Genomic DNA, 21,547 nt, shown 5'->3' on the forward strand with positions numbered 1-21,547 from the left:
GCGTCTCTTGGCCTGATGAGAAACCCCAAAACCATAAAAGAAAAGATGAAGGGATAGGACTAAAGAAAGTCCCGAGTTTTTTGCCCTCTGAAAAACAAAACAAAATAAAACATGACTGAGATTGAAAGGCAAATATTAAACAAGAGAAAAGTATACGATTAATATTCATGCTACACCAAGAACTCTTTCAAATTAAGAAGAAAGATACAAACACTGTTATAGAAAACTTGGTAAAGCACACAAACACGTTAGAAGACTCACAAACGGCCAGTAAACAAGAAAAGAGGCCAACCTCAGTAATCACCAGAGTTGTACATTAAATCAAGCATAAACCATCACATGGTGCCTAGCAGACTGGCAAAGACGAAAAAATGTCAATCTCCACATTGACAAGGGAATGGAGAAATATGTACTCTATGTACTCTGGATGGAAGTAAAAACTGATTCAATATTTTTGAAGAGCAGTTTGGCAATGTATATATCAAAATTTAAAATGTACTTAAACCTTTGGACTGACCAATCTCTCTTCTTAATGACAAAGTAATGCTGCCATATGAGAGCCTTTTCTAGCAAAGTCGTACTGTGGAGAGACTGATGTTTACTGAAGCCTCCTACGTGCTTGGAATTGGACTAGTGTCTTCTTACGTGACCTCACGGCAGCCTGTGTAGGAGGGACTGTTCCCCTCACTTCACAGAAGGGGAGAAAGTGAGGCTCACAGACAGACTGCTGGTAAAATGCCCCAGCAGGAGTTAGTGCAGAAGGTTCTGGGTGTCAGGCACTAAGAGTTCTCAACTCCCTTCTCCCAAATGCCTAGTCAGTTTTTGGGGTCACAGTGGAATCTGGACATTACTAGGTGTCCTCAACCTTGGCCCAGACCACACCCACCCCCTCCCATACCTGGAGTCGGGTGTGTGGGACGCAAGGATTGACGGCAAAGGAAAACAGGGCCCAACCTTACCAGTCACTGGTCTTATGTCCAAACCCCAAAGCAGAGAGCTCTGGAAAGCCACACCGGACAAGGGGGAGCAACCCTTTACTAAACTAGTTGGGAACCAAACAAAAGCAGGGCCTGACGCTACTGGTTCCCCAACCCCACACACCCCGATACCCAAACCTGGGTCTTGGTCAAATCATACCCCGGCTATGTGGAAGGAGAGGGAGGCATAAGCCCATCAGAGATGTGGAACCCACTCTCCCTGAAGTAAAATGGAGCAAGGGGAGCAAGTTTACCAAACCAACAGCATCAAAGAAGAGAACAGGGAGACGAGAGGGCTGTGCTCAGGCACCACGCCTGGTGCCCAGGGAGTCGCTCCCCTGCCGGCAAACAGCACTCAGCACAACCAACGCACATCAACACTCCTCCTCCTCGCCCATCCCACCCGGGGACTTTTAAGGCCTACAGTCATAGGGGTCCTACTGTTACTAAGGTCCCCATGGTGAGTGCCTCTGCAGACCCAGAAGGAAGTCAGTGACACCTTGATCAGTGGAGGGCACCCACCTGCTGGGCTCGTGTGCAGAACACGGCAGGAAGACAGAGATGTTCCCCAAGCAAGTGACACTGAACACGGCCCCCTCCCCCGAACCTTGCCAATTCGATCCAGATTGAAAGAGAAACCCTTGAACTACTGCAAACACTGGGGATGGGAATCCATGATGCTCATACTCCGCAGGCGCTCTTTGGGAGCTCAAGGGGTCCCCCCGATCTCCCAAGAGCACCTCATCTGCTTTGTACAGTCTGGTAAAAACTCTCAGTTATAGTAGGGGAAAGCTAGAGAACTGGATTAAACAAAAAAGGAACATTTTAAGTGTAACAAAATGTTAAACAGGCACTCTTTCAGCCTCGGTTTTTTCCGCGTCTCGAAAGGCTAAGGACAAAATCACAGCTGCCAAGAGCTCCCACATTCTGGAGCAAAAGGTGCAAGACCCTCCTTGCAAGGGGGTGGCCCCAAACTGGCTCTGCAGCATTAGCTGATTGCCCACCTGCGGCCTGTGTAAGAGGCGCAGAAAAAGTATCCCGGGGTGGGGGGATGAGTCGTCCCCATGATATGCTCCCCCCTCCTTCAGTCAGTGAGAGGCGCTTCCAGGGACCATTCCAAGAGCGTGGCCTGGGTGAGTATAAGCACTACCATCTGACTCACACCTCACGTCTGCAGGCCAGAGGTGGAGAGCAGGAAGCAGCTGGTACTGCGCTGGGAGCAAAGGGCAAGCCCACCGATGCGGGCGGGGAGGCAAGGACACAGTTCCTAGGAACGAGAGGGCAGCCTGGATGGTGAGGAGGGGCTGGTGCAGGAGGCCCAGGAGCCAAGGAAGGGCCATAAGTGGTCAGTGAGAGGAGAAGCACTGCCCCGTGAAGGGAGCTGAGTCAGAGGTGCCCCGAAGGGAAATTCTGAAGCAGCAGCAACAAAGAGGGAGAAAAGACAGGAAGAAGGGAAAAGACAGAGCGTGGGTGCTTTGGGCAGCTGGCATACCCAAGGGTGCCAGCTCTGGGTTCTGACTGAACAGGCCACATCAGAGGGGCCCTTGCCTCTCCCTTGTCTGTCTCGTCTGTTCCAACCCCAAGGGCCACAAAGCTCAGTGGACCAGGAGGGAGGCAATAGGACTGCGGGGTCTGGTGGAGACACTTGAGCGTGTGCCCTCCCCCACCCCAGGCCTCCAGCAGGACCGGCTGTAGGAGTCCAGACTTCTGACCCCTACACTGGATGGTCTGGAGTGACGTGACTGTTAACAGCAGAGAGACTTCGGGGCCCGCTAAGTTCTCAGCATCGACTGGGAAAAGAACTAATCCACAGAGTAGGCTAGAAAGGACACTGCGGAAAAATAAAGTTGGTTTCTTCTTACACCTGATTGGGTCCAGCTCATTTAATAAGCTGGTTACATAAGGACATGAGGTATCTCCCAGAGTCCATGAGCAGGGACACAGCTGGGCCTCACAAGGACCAGGAACCAGAAACTGCCTGGAAAGCCTTCAAGAGGCCAGGAATCCACTCTCTCAGCCTCTCTCTCTGTCCTTTCCCTTTCCCTTTCCCTTGCCTGCAGGGTCTCTCTCTGTTTCTCGTGCATGGATCAGCTTTTCCCAGCATGGAATTTCTGAGCTCACATGTCCTCCTGGTCTGAGTGCCAGCAAAGACCTGAAGCCCCTCTCCTCTCAGCCAACTCCCAGCCAGAGGACCCGACTGGCCCGCTCGGGTTGGGTGTCCACCTCACTCCTATCGACTGGGCTCCGAGCAGAGCTGGTGGAAGGAACGCGGCTGCTGGAGCTCAAGGCTGTGGAAGGCGTGGCGGAAGTTCCCCGGGTCCCAGCGGAGGAGGGGTCAAGGCTGGCTCTATATCCAAAAAGGTGTCTGGACTATACTCCAGCTGTTGTTGGTCCGCGTCCTCTCTGGAGACCGTATTTTGCCAACTAGATGGATTCTGTCCCATTACTCGTTAGATCATGTCCTATTCCCCAGCCCCTCCCCTGCTGACTCCTGCCCTCCCAGGCTCAGCTGTGTCACTAAACATGACACATGGCTGTGTCCAGAGGGGGCTCTTACTGCCCTTCCTGGATACGCCGAGTTTCTCAATAGTTTTTGTAGATATAGGAGGCAACAAGTTCCCCACTGCTGGGCTCTTCCAGGCAGTATTTGCTCCGGGTAATACTCATACCACCCACAATCTATAGGCGCTGTCCATGTGCCAGGCACCATGTGTGTCTCTTTAAACTCTCACAACCACCCTGTGAGGTGGGTTCTACAATTACCCTCCCTTCGACGTAACAGAAATTGAGGCTCAGAGTTGTACGTGACTTGCCCAAGAACATGCAGCCTGAGATGCTCAGGATTTGAGTTCGAGTCTGTCTGACTCCTGAGCTCCTGCCTCTGCAGGATTAGATCACTGTCCCCAATGATGAAATGAAATGACTAAGCTTCTCTCTCACCCCATCATCACTTCCTAGTACGTCTGAGAATCATGCAGCATGGAGCCTGCTGCCCACAGAAGTGGGTGTGTGAGCTGGCCAGCCAGCCTACCTGTGCAGAAGCAGCTGGATGGACAGTAGGTCCCCAGGTGTCAGGAAGTCAGTCCAGGGCTGTTTGCCCAATTTATCTCAGAGCTGAGGGCACAGAATAATAGGGGGCAGTGATGGAGAATACCTCTCAGCTTCTTGGGGCTCACAATCCTTTGCCAGGGCTAAAGTGGCTGGGCCCTGCCTTTCTCCCTTCCTCTTGGAGGACAATCTACAGACTAAGCGCTGCCCTTTGCCACTAGGAGTGTCCTGCTTGTGGCTGGTCTGGCTGTCACCTCATGTACCAATTCTATCTCATCCAAGCCTTGGTCTGCACTATCTGGTAACTGGGTCCCTGTTGTGTTGGCTTATCTCCCATCTCCATGCCTTCAGGACAGGGGCTTGCTTGGCTAGTCTCTCTCAGATCCTGCAGTCAGGCCTGAACCAGCCCTAGCCTGGGATTCCACCCCTTGTGGACACATGCCTTGGTACCTACAATCACTGGGACACTCCTGACCTGGGGTATCCTGGGTCAGCTCACCCAAACATGGGAACTCAAACGCAGATAATCCCTCCCAGCTGTGCAGCCTTCCCAAAACCCTTCCACATGCAGCACCTCCCCCCTGCTCGCCGACGGTCAGGATAAATCCGTCTCCGTGGGCTGGTCAAGGGTGCTTCCTTCCCGCTGCTGCAGTACATGTACCCTCCTAAAGCTGAGGGACATCTCACATTAGGAGGACAGCTCCCTGGGCAAGGGTGGACAGGCCACATTCGCCCTGACCCTTAGCAGAGCTGGGAGTGGCCCAGAACCCACAAGGGTAGCTAACAGACAGGGAATGGGATTAGAATTGCCTTCTGGAGCAGTGTGATGACAGAGGCCCATGCCCTAGTCATCTCGAAGAGGGGAAAGAATTAGAGGAAGCACACAGCCTCCCTGGAGCCCAGAAAGCTGACCTAGCCCGAGGCGAGTGTGCCGGGCATCGGCTCCTCTCCATGGGAACCCGACAGCCAGGGCAGTGCAGGGCTGTGCTGGGGAACGCGGGGAGAGGAATTAAGGACAGACATTCAGGATGCAGACGCAGGAAGCAGGGGCAGCTGAGCAGCTGGGTGGGAGGCCTAAAGGCCTGGCTGCCTAGCCCAGGCCCAGGGAGCACGGGCTTGAAGTAGGAAGCAGCTTCTTTGCCAAGAGCACAAAGAACTAGTGGGTAGAGAAATGTGTATTAAAACCAGAGGCCATCTTTCACCTGTCGTTTCATTATAAGAAACTGGTTGGTAATGGCTAGCGCTGGTGAGAGCAGAGAAGACAGGCAGGCTGGCATGCGTGGGTGGGAGTGGAACTGTAAGCCAGGAAGTGGGCCCCCCAGCAGCAGTGACCAAAAAGAAAGTCGCACATCACCTCTGCCCAGCAATTCCACTTCCAGCTCCTGGTGTTTCAGAAATAACTCTGGCAGGTGAGTAAAGATACAAGTAAAAAGGTGTTCTCCACTGCACCACCCGTCCAAGGGAAAAAGTAGAAACAACCTAAGCATTTATCAAGTGGGGCTAAACAAATCAACATACATCCAGGCCCCGTCCAACAAAGCGCCACGTGGCCATGGTGCCACGGAGCCACTTGGAAGAATGAAGGAGTTCTGTACCTGCTGCCACTAAACAGTACCCACCACACTTCGAGTGGAACAAAAAGTAAGGTGCAAAACAAACTGTCTACCCAAAGGTTCCCATTTTGGTTAAAAAGCACAAGACTCTTCACACACCCCCATGTGCACAGATACTTTCTCTGTGTGGATTCAAGTGCCTGGAAGGACACACCCCACCTGCCAACACTGGCTGCCTCTGCGAAGTAGGAGGGGAGGAAGGGGATTTTCACTTTCTACTTTATAGACTTTCTAGTGTGAGTTTTACAACAAACAATGTGTTACTTTTGTCATTTTAAGAGTTTTTAAAAGATGAATGGGAGTTGAATGGCACTGCTGGGCACAGCCTTTCTGGCCACAGGAAGCAGAGATCTTGCCCGCCCCCCCCCCCCTTGAACAGGCACTCCTGGGCCCCTAAAGCCCTGGACGACTTACACTCTAGTCCTTTCTGAGGGTAACTTCCTGGGACCTTTCAGGCTCTAATCAGCTTGTCCCCAGGCACCTTCCTTCCTCACAGACCTGCCAGATTCATCGCCTCTCCACGTGGCAACCGCCCCCTCTGCCCTAGAGGATTTCCTTCCCTCAAAATTAGCTTCTAATTTTGGGACCCAGCACTTCCTGCTGCCCCAGAGATCAATCTGATAGTCTTTTTTTTTAATTAAGGAGGTTTTATAATGATAAATATTTTATAGCAAATAATTACTCCATACAGGGTATTATCTGGAGTTCATTACACGGAATAATTTATTTGCTCTTCACAGCAACCCCATGAGGTAGATCCTGTGATTATTCCCATTTTAAAGATAATGAAGTAACATTTCCAAGAGGACTCAGCTCATTAGCAGCGGAGTCAGGATCTGAAAGAACGCAGTTGGCCTCCAGGGCTCTTGCTCTCAACTACTCCGACATATTGTCTCCGAGAAGTAAACAGAAAATAACACACATCTGAGGACTCTTGTCATCGATGGCTTGTCCTGGATTTATGGGTTCATAGAGTCCTCTCTGTAAATAGTCAAGGGCAGATGGGAAGTAATTCCTCCCTTTTGGCCCCTAGATTTGTCCCTCGTTCTAGACATCAGCTCAGCACCCATTGCCAGGGGTACATACCTCCATCTCTACCAGCAGAAGCCCAGGCCCTAGAGACTGAAGACCAGAGAGGGAGAGAAAAAGGAGTCCTTTCCTCCCTACAGTCTGCTCTCTAGAGTCTGGAGTTTAGCCTGAGGCATCTGCTCTGTCTGGATATTGTCAACAGCACTTATGTCCTTTTTCTATGTTGGCCCTACCTCCACAAGGGAGCAGGTCACAGCTCTGGATTTCCGTCAATAAAGCAAACCCCAAATAGATACAGGAATTGGACACTTGTCCCACCATTGCGTAGGTTGCTATGTGGGGCGGTTGGGAATTTCCTGATTTGTCTAGGTAGAACTCACCTCTGTCTGCCTGTCTGTCTGTCTCTCTCCAGCCCCAACTGTAACCTGCTCCTGATTCCATCTTGGTGCCTGCTGTAGTCTCCTGCAGCAAGTCTGTAGGCACCCTGAGGACAGTGATTTGCCCTCTGCTTCTTTGGCACCTCTTATTTTCCCATGGTGGGTTCATATAAAATACGTGTGCAATGGATGAATGAGTGAATGAGTAAACTTAATGTATTTCAATCCTATTTTTAACACCCAGAATCTGACAGTCTTTTGTGTGTTGAGTTTTACAGCTGATTTTGTTCCAATACAGATGGGGCAACAAAGTAACAAATGTGGGGTAGTGATAAAGTTGGTGCAATGCACTAGTTATCCATTGCTGTGTGACAACTTACCTCCAAATTTAGCACCTCACAACAATAAGCATTTGCCATCTTGCAGTTCCATGGGTCAGAAGTTTGGGTGTGTTTTAGCTGGGCACCTCTGGCTTAAGGTGTCTCATGGGACGACAGTCATGGAGGGGCTGCGGCCTCCTTTGAAGGCTCCACTCAGGCAGAATCTGCTTCCAAGCTCACTCACGTGGCTATCGGCAGGCCTCACACCCTCACCACACAGGCCTCGCCAGAGGACAGCCAAACACACGGCTGCTGGATTCCCCCAGGACGCGTGAGCCAAGAAAGAGTAAGACGACAGCAACACCCAACAGAGAAGCAGTCTTTTTACAATCGAATCCCGGAGTGACATCCCATTATTTCTGTCACATAGGATTTGTTAGAAGCAAGTCAGTATGTGCTGCCCGTGCTCCAGGGGAAGGGACTACACAAGGGGTCATCGGGGGCCGTCTTAGAAGCTATCTACCACGTGAAATCTTTCAGATTCTCAGGGCCATCGTCCTAACTCTTTCCAAAAGAGACGTCCCAATGGCCCCGCGTTATTCCTGAGGCTGGAGAAACTCTAGCCTTTCCTCCATCCCTAACCCTTCTCTTCTTTAGGGCTGGCTGACCCTGGGAAGGCCCTCCTTCTCCCACCTTGAGCCCCTGTACCACACAGGAGGGCCCTGGAGACATTCCTCTCTTCAGCCTACTGTCTGGTTTCCCCAGAGGGTAAAGGCCTGTTAGCAGGAACATATGGCATATTCTGAGGTTAGTGGTGGGGGTCTGGGGTCTCAGCACTAGAATGTGGCAGTAGTAAGTGGTGAAACTTTTAACAACTCTTATTTAGCTTCTGCAACTGTGACATAAGTTAAAAATAGTGCCTTCCTCAGAGGAAGGAGCGTTGGGAGGATTAAATGAGATCATGAGTGTAAAGCGCTCGGTGCGGGGCCTGTCGTGTGGTGGAAGAAGTAAATGTGAGCGCTGGTCGTTTTTATTATTGTCAGCTTCTAATTAGAAGTCCAAAGACTAAAGGTCAAAGAGGAGCAGTCGTCTGATGACTCCACAGATTCCTGCTATGGAAACACACCTTCACTTGCACAAAATGGGCTCATGCTCTCACCTCCTTTCCGGGGTTCAGACGAAACTGCTCGACCCAGAGAAAGGCTGACTGCAGGTCCTCCCTGTGCCCCAGAAGGGACGAATGTGACCAGCTGCTCAGCTCTGGGCAGCAAAGCCTGAAGGAAAGAAACCTCTCCCCCAGCGTGTTTTCCTCCCATGCTGCTTCTCTCCATGGAGACAGATGTTAAACGGAGGATGCATAAGTTAAGGCAGGGTGGAACCCCAGCCATGAGCATGAGGTCTTGAGTTAAACTTGGTGTCTGCCTGGCGTACGACGGTGGTAAGTCATAAGTGAAATTGTAGGGTTTTTTCATTCACAAAATGGGGATTTTAAGAACATCCACTGGCTTTTTGTGAAAACTGAGCAAGACTGTGAAGTCCCAGAGAAATGTGGATTTTAAGGTAACAAATCCTGAGATTGCAAAAGTAAAGGCAAAATTCTCTCTGGAAGGGAGAGATTTAAAACCATATGCAGCTGATGACTAGAAAAAATAATGGAAAAGGTTTCCTTCATTTGGGATGGGTTGTGTCTTTGTGATTATTCTGTTGATTGAGAAGCATGTTTGAGATGCGTCAGAAGGTAGCTTTTCCCTGCTTGCTGGGCCCCAGAGGGGGCTGGATGCCTCTATCTGGAGAAGGAGAAACTTGATCAAAGGTTCTCCTGGGCTGGTTGCGCCCTGTAGCACGTGGCCATCGGGCAAAGAGGAGAAAGGCACGGCTCTGGGCTCCAGAGGTAGGCATTCCAGAACGCAGGCTTAAGCTTTTCTTTGTGCCACTGACATCCCCTTAGCCATCCCCGAGCTGTGCTTCCCTGGCTAAGGAAGGAGGAGCCTGGGGTTTCCCAGGTGGCGCAGTGGTTAAGAATCCGCCTGCCAATGCAGGAGACACGGGTTCGAGCCCCGGTCTGGGAAGATCCCACATGCCGCGGAGCAACTAAGCCCGTGCACCACAACTACTGAGCCTGTGCTCTAGAGCCCGCAAGCCACAACTACTGAGCCCACGTGCCATGACTACTGAGCCCACGTGCCACGACTACTGAAGCCTGCACGCCTAGAGCCCATGCTCCGCAACAAGAGAAGCCACCGCAATGAGAAGCCCGCGCACTGCAACGAAGAGTAGCCCCCGCTCGCTGCACCTAGAGAAAGCCCGCGTGCAGCAACGAAGACCCAACGCAGCCATAAATAAATAAATAAATAAATTTATTTTAAAAAAAGAGGAAGGAGGAGCCTGGCTCCACACAGGTCCAGCTGGAGAGACTGGGTAGGAAAGCAGGAGATGACTGGAGGGAGGGATCAGGGTTTGTGGCCAGGCAGCTGGCTGAGGCACCAGGAACGACCAAGATGGATCTGTGGAACAAATGAGTATTCCTTGGGGATTCTTGGGAACACGTGGGGTGGGGAACTGAAGGGAAAAAAGGCTGGATTTCCTGCATGTGGAATGGAATTTTTTCAGTTGGGAGTTAAAGGAAAGGATTAGCCTTAATGCTGGCAAACTTGGGGACAGATGGATAACACTGTGGCAACCCTAACTTGGGAGCCATCGGACTTTGGTCCTGGGGTGGTACAGGCCCCCACCAAAGGGGCAACAGCCACTCTGATTCAGTTCTGGGAAGCAGAAGATCTGCCGGCATCCATCAGTTCAAGCCCTCCTGCCTTCTGGAGGGAGATCAAGAGAGCACGTGTCCGTGCCCTTTCATCTCTGCTCAAATACGCACATCCTTCATTCTCAAAGCCCAGGCACGGGGAGATGCATGTGTCTTCAATCCGGTATGAGGGACATGCTCACTGATAACTGTTTTAGGTCTTTCCAAGGCTTTGCTCTAAAATGAACTGTTTTCAAAAGGGCTTCCCCTTCCCCTCCCCCACCCCCCCAGCAGTTTCTGAAATACAGTGATGCACCACAGGCTTCTGCGTGGTCCCCTGCCTGGTTTTCCCTCCTCCAGCCTGACCTCCCCCAAGCCGGGCACCTGCTGTCAGCCAGGAGACCCGTGTTCAAGGCAAACCCAAGCCAACCGTGCCCTTGCTCAAAACCCTCCTGGTCCCCTACTGCTCGTGGAGGCCGGAGCCTGAGCCCCCCACTCCCAGTGTCCAGGCCCTAAGCAACCTCACCCCTCCCTCCCGCTCCAGCTGCTTCTCACGACACCCTCCCCCTCATTCTCTACTCTCCAGGCAGTTTTCCCAGCAAACATGTTTTTCTCCACTTCAGGGCTCTTGCACAAGCCGCTGTCTTTGTCTGGGATGCTCACATGCCACCTCTTCATCCAGCTTATTCATCTTTTAGGGCTTCCCTCCAGAAAACCCTTGCTGGTCCCCCAGCCTGGGATGGGTCCCCCTTTATTCACTCCTTTGCCTTTCCCTCCACAGTGCTCGGCTCACTTTGGTTTCTAGTTCACTGCCAGTGATCAGATCTGGGCTGTGAGCGCCACCGGAGCAGAACTGAAGTCTGATGCCCGGGTGAGAACACACCCACCTTGCAGAGGGCCTGGCGTGTGAGACCCTCAGGCTCAGAGTGTGAGCCCCTCACTCCCAGCTGTTCTGGGGGCTTTGGGGCATCGGCATAAATGCTTTTTGACAAATGACCACTTCTTCTTGAAAGTCCTTTTAGATATCCCACAGTTTAAGTCTGTTAATTTTATACTCAGAATTTGGAAACAACTTGCCTTTACTTTAAACTTCAGAGTCCAAATTTGAAAATAAAGCCTTGCTTTTTAAAAATGGAAGGGTTTGTCTGTTTGAAGGAATAGCTTAGCTTCTAGAAATTTACTTCACATATTAGAAGTCTGGGTAAATTTACCAGGAATCTAAATGTTCTCTAACTATTCAGAACTGTCAGAATGCCTAGTTTTTGTTCCTTGAGAGATCACAGTTTTCCACACTGCCTATAGTTACTTTTAGAATCAGGCTCTAAACCTTTTAAAATCTATTACATTCGTAATTTTATTTAGCTATTCCCTGGAGGGAACTATAGGTTCTGAAAACCAAACACCCTCTAAATCAATAAAGCTACTTAGAAATAAATGCTGTAGCCACGCTTCACAGCTCATTGCCTGCTTTTGTTATCACTTTGACCTGAACTGGGCAGATAAAATTAAGCTGCAAATAACTGACCTGACTATTTCCCACCACTATTTTTGCACTTTTAAGTAAATGGGAATAAACTTTTTGAGACAAAGAGAGTCTTATTTTTGAAATGTAGTAAGTTTTTCCCTCAGTGTTTTTTAAATTATGCTTCACGAGAAACAGTGCACCAAAGTGCAGCCAACTGGCTCTAAAATTTGCATTGGAAGGAGCTGGAATACACACCCACATGGTTAATAACGTGCCACTACTACATGAGGGTATCTTTACATGGAGCAAGAGACACATGTGTGAATAGTCCCAGGAAACCACTTAGTGTAGAACCTTCCACAGAGGTTTAAAAGAATCGTTACAAAAGTAAAACCTATACTTGCTGTTAGAGGCAAATAACCACTGAAGCAGCGTTCAAAGTCTCAAGCAGGAACTAAACGAACGAAGCAGCTGGAAATATCAAGGACTGACCTCAAGTCCCTCCCAGAGAATAACTCCCTCTCCCCCAAGGAAACACCTACAGTGAGGACGTTGCCAGGGGAAAAAGAAATGGTTTCAGACATTTTTTCCTATATTGTACTTTCCAGGAATTATGTAACTCTTCCTCTTTTGATAAACAAATCCATCCCCAGGACAAGCTGGGTTTTCAAGAGGAATCCAGTACTAAAACCACAACCTGGATATGGGCAGGGTCTGTCCACGGCAATCAGAGGTGCAGGGAGGCCTCAGCTGCCCTCAGGACGGATGGCCCCGTTGAGCCTCAGAATGGGATCTTTCTTCATTCTTTTTAATGAAACCGTGCCCCACCCCCCCGCCATGGTAAACCCTCACACACCGTCCTGAGGACAGAGAGCACATTGGAGTCCCCTCCTGTTCTTTCAGTCTGACTTGTACATTGCAGGAGTCATTCTGATGCAAGGATGAGAAATGCAGTCCGATTGGCTCAAGGCGGAAGGGAAATCCTCGTAGCGGGGAAGGAATAGGAGCAGGCAGTGGAGCTGGGCTCACTCAGGGACAAGGAGGGTCTTACAGGAGAACAGAGGCCCGCACGGAATCTCTTGGGAAGTACCTGCCAGGAAGAGGCAGCTGAGATGAGGTGATCAAGGACAAGGAGGGGGCATCTGTCCAGAAACTCAGCGTCAAGGGGCCCTGGCACGGACTACATGTCCGCTGCAAGTGTGGACCTATCCTGCGGCCTGATGAGAGCCATCATGGGTCACGCACGAGGGGCATCTGGCCAGAGGCCTGAATAGGGGACTCATCCTAAGGGGAGGGGTCTGGGAGCATACGCTTGGTCTGATGAGAAGGGACACAGGTCAGCAAGGGGAGATGGTATTCGTTGAGTCAGCCCTTGGCTGAGGCCCACCGACCAATCTCTCAGAAACCCAAGACAACACTGGTTTGTGGTCCAAGAACAGAGTGTCACAAGAAAGAGCCAAGACAATTCATCCCACTTCACATAGCGCCCGATGGAGGCCACCCACAAGTCATAAATGGCAGAGGACATACAGGTGGCAACTGAAAGAGAGGAGTAGGAAAATAATGACCTGAACAGTGGAGGTAGGGTGTCAGGAGAGGGCAGTGTTAAGAGCTTAGGGCTTATAGCCACACCACTGGGCCAAGGCCTGGCTCTGCCACTCTCCAGTTATGTGACCCGGGGCAACCTCTCAGCACCTGCTTATTCACTGGGCCATTTTGTGAGCGTTCATTGAGATGGTGCATTAAAATACCTAGCAAGGTGCCCGGCACAGAGAAAGGAGATAATCAACAGCAGCTCTTGTGATCATTTTATGAGAGAGAAGAGGCCATCCTTAACGATCCTGGAGCACCTCTGCTAGTTGAACCAGTGGGCTGCACCCTAATGCCATCAACCCATCCTCCGATTGATTAGCCTCAGGCAAGGTGGGAATGGGCTTGGGAGCTGTGCACACCAACATGCCCTCCATCTGCAGATCTGAGTGGAAAGGCACTGTAGTTTACAGCAAGCGGTAAGACGAGAACAAGGAAAGGATAAGGAAGCGTGAAAAAAGAATGATAATTCAATAACATGGCTTAAGTCTAAACAAATGGGAAAGACTTTTACTCCCCTACTAAAAGGCAAGATCTCTCATATTGGGCCCAACTAAATATGGTTTTTAAGGATCACACTTAAGACAAAACAACTTAAAATATTAAAATGCAAAATATAGTCCAAAATTTATAAAATGAATGCAAAGGAAAAATAAATCAGATTTCAAAGAATTAACACTAACGAAATAAAAGCAAATAATAACTGGAATCAAGATCGTTTTGTATGGGACACACTTCATAACGCATCTGCAACTGGTATAAACTTCTATATAGTCATTCATTGGTATCCATGTGGGACTGGCCCCAGGACCCCTGCAGATACCAAAATCCAGGGATGCTCAAGTCCCTTATGTAAAATGGCATAGTATTTGCATATAACCTACACACACCCTCCCCTACACTTTAAATCATCTCTGGGTTACTTATAATATCTAATACGATTAAATGCTATATAAATAGTTGCCAGCACCTGGCAAGTTCAAGCTTTGCTTTTTGGAACTTTGTGGATTTTTTTCCCCGAATATTTTCAGTCGAGAGTTGGCTGAATCCATGAATGCAGAACCTAGGGCTATGGAGGGCCAACTGTATACTAAATAATGTAAGGCAGAAACTGTTAGAAATGCAAGGGGACTCTAAGACATATTTCTGTCCTTGATAGACCAGGTTGTCAAAAATGAAAAATTTGAATGTTGTAATTATAAGAGTAACTTGAGAGATTACCTCTTTTCCAGCACCCATGAAATATTTACACCAACTGATGTTATATTAAACCACAAGATAAATATCAAACATTTTTAAAAACCTAGAAAGCATATGTGTCATATATTCTAAAACAATGTTAAAAAAAAATTAGAGAGAAGACCATTTTTAAAAACCAAAGCCCTTCATAGCTGTGTTATGCATAATAGTGAAATAGTGAGCTAAAATAGTGTTATCCAAAAAGTGAAACAACTCACATATCCATCAAATGATGATAGATAAATAAAATGTGGTACATCCATTCAATGGAATATTATTTGGCAATAAGGAGGAATGAAATACTGATCATGCTCTAACAGGAATGAACCTTGAAAACATGATGCTCAGGGAAAGAAGCCAGTCATAAAAGACCACATTGTACAATTGAATTCGCATGAAATGTCGCAAATAAGCAAATCTATGAAGACAGAAAGTAGATTAGCAGTTCATCTAGGGCTGAGGGTGAGGGGGTGGAAGGCAGGTGGCTAGAAGGAAAAGGAGTGACTATGAATGGGTATGGGGTTTCTCGTTGGGGTGATTAAAAAGTTCTAAAATTGATTGCACTTATGGTCGTACAACTTTGTGAATATACTAAAAACCATTGATTGTACACTTTAAATGGATGATACATGAATTATAACTCAATAAAGCCATTTGAAAAAACCAAAAAAAAAAAAACTCAAGCCCTTGAAAATTAAAAAAAACCACTACCTTAAATACACTTAGATAAAAGAAAAATTGAAACTATAATTACAGAACATTTAAAGATATCACTGAGTACACTATACATTAAAACATGTAGGATACAACAAAAGCAACAATTAGATGGAAATATATACCCTTAACTGTTTTCCAAATGAAAGTAGAAAAAATAATATATATACAAATAAGCCAATAATTTGTTTACAATAACAAAACAACTTAAGGAAAGCAGAAGAAATGAATTATAAAAGACAAAAGCGTAAATTCCGTATTTCATCAAATTTAGGATGTCATCTATTATAAATTTAGGATGCACCATAATTTTATGTATCACTAAGAAAAACTGCTGCCAATTAAACAATGTCACAATACTTTGTTAGCATCAATTGAAAGATGCATCCCAATTTGAGAGATTTAAAAATGTGGAGGAAAAAAGCACATCCTAGACTAATGGAATATAGTAAATTAGAAAGCAGGAAGACAATGTGACTGATAAACAAATACGAAGTCTAACTCTTTGGAAAGACCAACAGACATACCTCTGGCAAAGCAAATTTAAAAAAGAAAGAGAAAACAAAAATGCAAACTGTTAGGAATGCAAAGCAAATATAACCACACATACACAGGAGGTTAAAATTTATAAGTGATTATATAAAACCCTATGTTCAAAAAAATTAAGTGACGAAAAACTTCATGCTAATAATTTTGAAAACTTGGGTCAAATGGACAATTTTCTACTAACATTAAGTTTTCCAAATTAGCTTTAAAAGAATTAGAAAATTAAATACACAATGCTCATAGAGGACAGTTAAAAGTTGTCAAAAATGTATCTCAAAAAACTTACACTAGATTTCTGAAAATACTAGGAGTCACTTCCATGAAACCTTAGTTTCCCTTGTTCTTAATACTATTTTATATCATAAAGAGATAGAAAATTTTCATAAAATTACCGTAACTGTGAAAAACCAAACCACAAGAAATATTTTTCACCCGTCAAACTGGCAAAGGAAAAAAAAAGAAAGGAAAAGAAAAAAAAGCACATGAAAATACACAGCATTTGTGCACACGGGGAAAATAGGCAATTTCTTCCCCTTCTAATGAAAATATAAGTTGTTACAACCTCTACGGAGAGTGTTTTGAAGTATACATGAAAAGGCACACAATTTTGCAAAAGTTTTGACCCAGTAATCACACTTCCAGGAATTTATTACAAGGTAATAATCATAACTATATAGGTGATTTTTGCAACAGGGATGTCCACTGCGAAATTTTAATAGCAAAAATGTATAGACAAATGTCAATATTAGAGAGCAGATTCCAGTTGGACAAATCCATGTGATGGGACTGAGTCATAGTATAGAAATGCAGGTAATAACATTAAATGTTCACGACAGAGTAAACATACAGATTTTATATGCATCCAAACGAATGAAAAGATATGAAGCAAAATAGTGATAATCTCTAGGTGGGACGGCAAATGATACTAATTTTCTTCTCTTCCGAGTTCCTTGCAATAAACATGTATTATTTTGGAATCAGTAAAATCAATAATCATTATAATAATTCTGTTGGAACAAATCTTATATAATATATTAATAATGTCCAGAGAACCAGAAGAGAGGGGTTTGGGCCTGAGTTCCCCCAGTTCAAGAAGATGTGGATAAACCAGTAAGAGTCCTGTGACCCTTCTGAGCTGCAGGCTGGGGAGGCTTGGGATTCACAGATCATTTGTATTAGCAGCAGAATATCCCTTGTTTCAAGACCCTCATCAGGAAATTCCCATCTTCAGGAAGTATCAATAGCCTGTTCTAACCCAAGGAGCCAACCAATCACCTCTTTATCCATGGCCCATGCTGCTTCATGGAAATTTCTCAACTAGAAATTGTAAAAACATCTTATCTGGCAGTGAGCAGGTTTCTTAAAAAATAATAATCCAATTCAGACTCCTACCTAGATAGGGAATACTGGGAACCATCTTCAGGCTTCGGATGTATTCCCGAGTCCGCTTGTAATTATCTTCTTTAGACATCAGGTAGTCCAATTTCTCAAAGGTGGTCTTGTCTTTTCGATTCAACAGCTGGAGTGAGAAAAAAACAGTATGAGAGAGAAGAGAAATAAACCAGAAGAAGCAAAAGAGAAAGGATAATTGCATATGAAAACTAAAAGGAAATGTCCTAAATGGCACGTCTATGATGTGCAGAATCCTGGGCACAACTAAGGATTTTAAGAGGCTGTTTCATGTAGAGATGGAGTGTTTCCAAAGCTTCGACTTTGTCATTTTTCATAGAGTCTCACACTTGGAAGATACCCTCCAAAGCTACCTAGTCCCTTGTTCTAGATGACACCAGAATCCCCTGCATAGCACCCACCTTCATGGTGCATAGACCCTACAACAGCAAGGAGCTCAGAGAGTAAAGCAAATTGCTCAAGGTCACCCAGAGCTATTTCACAGTCACATCAGGTCTCTCTCCCTGTGTCCACAGAGAGCCTCTTGCTCTCTCCTCAACATCTCTGCCATTGCTGAAGGCCCCGGAAGATCTCACACGCTTCACCTGCATATGCTGTGCACGTAGCCAGGCCATCTCTCCAATCTGGGCTATCTCCTCCAGATTCCCTGTGGTCTATGGCTGTGTCATATTTACACTGGGTACGGTGTTCTACTCAAAATAAGCCAAACTTCTTTTCCATATGCAGTCATCTAAGGGGTGATTTAGTTATGCAAATACAGGATGAGCAGGCACCCACAGCCCAGAGATTAGAGAAGTAAGAGGCTTCACGACTGAGATCTCTGGAATGTAAAGCTGGTCACCAGGGAAGGGATGGCTCAGTGTTCATAAGGAGGCTTCTTGGAAGAAAGAAACAGAAACTGAATCCTGGTTCTCCAGACTTGATGCTAAGGACTCATGCTGTGGTCATCCTGCATGTCCCAAGTCAAGGCCCAGTGCCAGGAAATGGCAATAAGTCTCCTTGAATAAAATGGCTTTGAGGAAAGGAGTCTAGGCTGAGAGCAGGCTTGAAAAAGAGGATCTGGGGAAGGATCAGCCAGAGAGGGCTGGCTTTGGCACAGCATGTGGCTAATGTTGGGAACCCCCAAGTTTAGCTTCCAGGGCCAGTGCCTCTGGGATTTGAGATCCATGGCGGAGCCCAGGAGTATAAATGGAGGTGTGGACCCTAGGCCAGGAGCATCCTTGGTCAAGTGTGGTGTTGAGACCCCATGGTCTGTGCAAGGACCGGGACCAGCAGCCCTGTCACATCAGTCAGACTGCGATAGGCCAGTGGTCAGTAGCTCCATCATACAGCAGAGAGAAGTAGAACAGTGACTGTCCAGCACCAGGGGAAGCTGGCCTTTTGTACTGAAATAGCCCCTTTGGGTCCCTGGGACCTAGGTCTGCAAATTCCAAACTGAGGCCATGTCTGGTGCACCAGGGAACTCAGGCTGCATCGGCCAATTCCTTGATCCTCAGCCTCTGGAGTCACAGGGGGTGCAGCCTCTGGAGTGCACAGGGGGTGCAGCCTAGCTGAGCAATGACAGCTTAAGGACTTCAGAGAGGAGAGGCAAAAGAAAAAGCTGAAAGGAAGGTCCCAGTGCTGAAGAAGTTGGAGAATAAATAGCAAGCTGGTTTGTTTTTTTTTTTCCATTGAGAAATTCAGGACGCATCAGGGTGGGGATGCTACACAGATGCTAGGGATGACGGCGGCTTAACTGGCTTGCTAATTTAAGGCTGTTATTCATCACATTAACAAATGGACAGGAAATCATGCCATTTCCCATTTGCTGTTTGTAAAGCACCATAACATACAACTCATCTGATCTTTACAAAGCCCAGGGACGAAAATGGAGCCAGGGTTATTGCCACTATTTCAGGTTCATAATCACAAGGATTAAGTGACTTGTCAGAGTATCCTTGGGGAACTTGATTCAATAGAGGAGAAAAATGTATATTATAGCAACGTGGTAAGTAAGTAAATAGAGACCAAGAACCCAGACAAACAAGTAAATTATGGGCGAGGGAAGTGTCAAGGAAAGCTGTATAGAGAGAGGCATTTGAAATAAACATTTAAGGATAAGGAATTCACTAAATGAACTACGTATACCCAGACGAGAACCAGATACTCTAGTTGTGAATTGTCCCATTGTAAAGTTGAGCAGGCCCCTCACCCACTTGGCTGGGAGGTCATCTCTTTATTAATGAAACCTAGAACCCCACCGAATCCTTTGGCAGTCACCCATGTTCATCCAGCAGTCAAACAAATCCCTATGTTATCCTCACACACACTGCAGCTGAGCCATACTGGTGCCCAATGCTCCCTCCCCTGGGTCTCTGGACCCAGCTGAGGGATTGCCCTTGTCCCCTGATATGTTTGGCCTATCTGCCTAGCCTGTCAAGTGCCTCTATGCATGGCACCACAGAGCTGATCAGCAGGACATCTGTGTCCCGACATAGACATGACCAGGCCAACATGATTCAAGCCCTGGAGGATGTCCCTAAAAATCACCCTGCAGATCGACCTCAAACCAACAACTGGGGTTCTTTAGTGGACTGGGACAACCAAAGGCAGCCACATTTGCATGCTTCCTAAATTTAAAACCAGGCTCCTCCAGGCCACACCTCTTTCTGTTAACCTTTTCTCTACACACATACTTCCTACCCACCCTCCATCCCTGCCTACACACACTCACACATACATTCAGAAGGGCTGGGACTGGTTAACTACACTCATCTGCTCCATTCTGTGCCCACAAGCGAGATCCAGGATGGCATCAGATTCCTCAGAAGGAATGCACAGGATGCTAGAAGACATGAAAAAAGCTCAGAACATCTATCTCCCATGCAAGCATTTGAATACTACTTGAGAACTTCCCCCAGCAAAATGGAAAGAATAAACCAAGTACAGGAAGATAGGGGGTATAGGAAACAGTGGACCCAGTCCAGCGTAGTAAAGGGAGATGACAGATGAACAGCAAGACTCAAGAATGACTGGTCTACATCTATCAAGCCCAGAAGAGATGTCTCCAGAGAAAGAGAAGTCTTTATAGAAAACCTGACAGAACAGCACGTTTGTGGGGGGGGGATGGATATATTTATTATGTATAATAAAAATAAAATTAAATAAAATAAAGATTTTATATATAATATCTAAAAATCTGGTAAGATATTATATAATATTATATATGTTTATGTGTGTATTTACATATACATGTAAAATATCTGGTAGATAAGTGGTAGCTAGAGTAAGAATTTTCCCTTAAAAGAGATTTAGAGGGACTTCCCCGGTGGCACAGTGGTTAAGAATCCGCCTGCCAATGCAAGGGACACGGGTTCAAACCCTGGTCCGGGAAGATCCCACATGCCGCGGAACAACTAAGCCCGTGCACCACAACTACTGAGCCTGTGCTCTAGAGCCCGCGAGCCACAACTACTGAAGCCCACATGCCTAGAGCCTGTGCTCTGCAACAAGACAAGCCACCGCAGTGAGAAGCCCGCACACCACAACGAAGAGTAGCCCCCGCTCTCCGCAACTAGAGAAAGCCCACGCGCAGCAACGAAGACCCAATGCAGCCAAAAATAAATTAATTAATTAAAAAAAAAAAAGAGAGAGATTTAGAAATGCCAGGGAAACAAAAGAGTATTCCAGAAAAGACATGTTATTCATAGTTAACCACTTGACTATACAGAGAACCATATTTGCACATTCCTAATAATTAAAACATGAATACTCATTTAATAAAAGGGATTTAACCATAGTAACATGAATGTTTTTGAAGAATGAGGAAAGGTGGTTCAGGAAAACTAAACCAACATCCATCATACAAAGAAGTCACCACATACTGTCTAAAGTGAGTGGATCAAGAAACTGTAGCAAAAACTCATGGATGGAAACGTGGCAGAAATTACCAGAAGAAACCACTAAATAACTCTGAGTGTCTGCCTCTGGGGGAATGAATGGGGTATGGAGAGACAGAGCAATGAGTGTTAGTTGTTTCACTAAGACTTTCAGTACTTAGTGATTTTTAAAATTCATGTGCATGTATTATGCTGAACAAATTCTTTTAAGATTTAATTTTTTAAATATAGAATTTGTTTATTCAAAAAATAACAGCATTTACTTATACATGTTTTAAACTTTTATTACAAGTAGAACCATAAACTGAAAACCTCATGTGAAATGAGGGTCCTTTAGATTTTAGAGTTTACAGGAAGCCTCAGGAAGAAACCATCAGAACTACATGCAAGAAAACAAATTATCTGCCTACCGAAGTCAAACAGATACTAAAAGCATTCATGTTCAGGAAAAGAGGTAAGGAAATAAGATTAAGGAAAAGTTCACTAAATACAACAGGCAACTTCACTTCCAGTAAAGTTTAGAAGTATTGGGCCACCCTGAGATTTCCCTTCCATAATATTTATTACGATTGTGATTATCTGTACGATTATATCTGTGTTT

General features: G+C 46.5%; 1 protein-coding gene across 18 annotated transcripts in view; it reads right to left on the reverse strand.

The window, feature by feature from the left end:
• The window catches only part of RALGPS1 (Ral GEF with PH domain and SH3 binding motif 1), a 282,278-nt gene that overhangs the window by 128,332 nt on the left and 132,399 nt on the right, over nt 1–21,547 (reverse strand). For all 18 annotated transcript variants that reach the window (XM_061199913.1, XM_061199909.1, XM_061199908.1 and 15 more), the window contains one exon: nt 17,051–17,177. In XM_061199913.1, coding sequence (XP_061055896.1) covers nt 17,051–17,177 — 127 coding nt within the window. The remainder of the gene's footprint in view (nt 1–17,050; nt 17,178–21,547) is intronic.

This window comes from Eubalaena glacialis, chromosome 9, assembly GCF_028564815.1.
Source record: "Eubalaena glacialis isolate mEubGla1 chromosome 9, mEubGla1.1.hap2.+ XY, whole genome shotgun sequence".
Lineage (NCBI taxonomy): Eukaryota > Metazoa > Chordata > Mammalia > Artiodactyla > Balaenidae > Eubalaena > Eubalaena glacialis.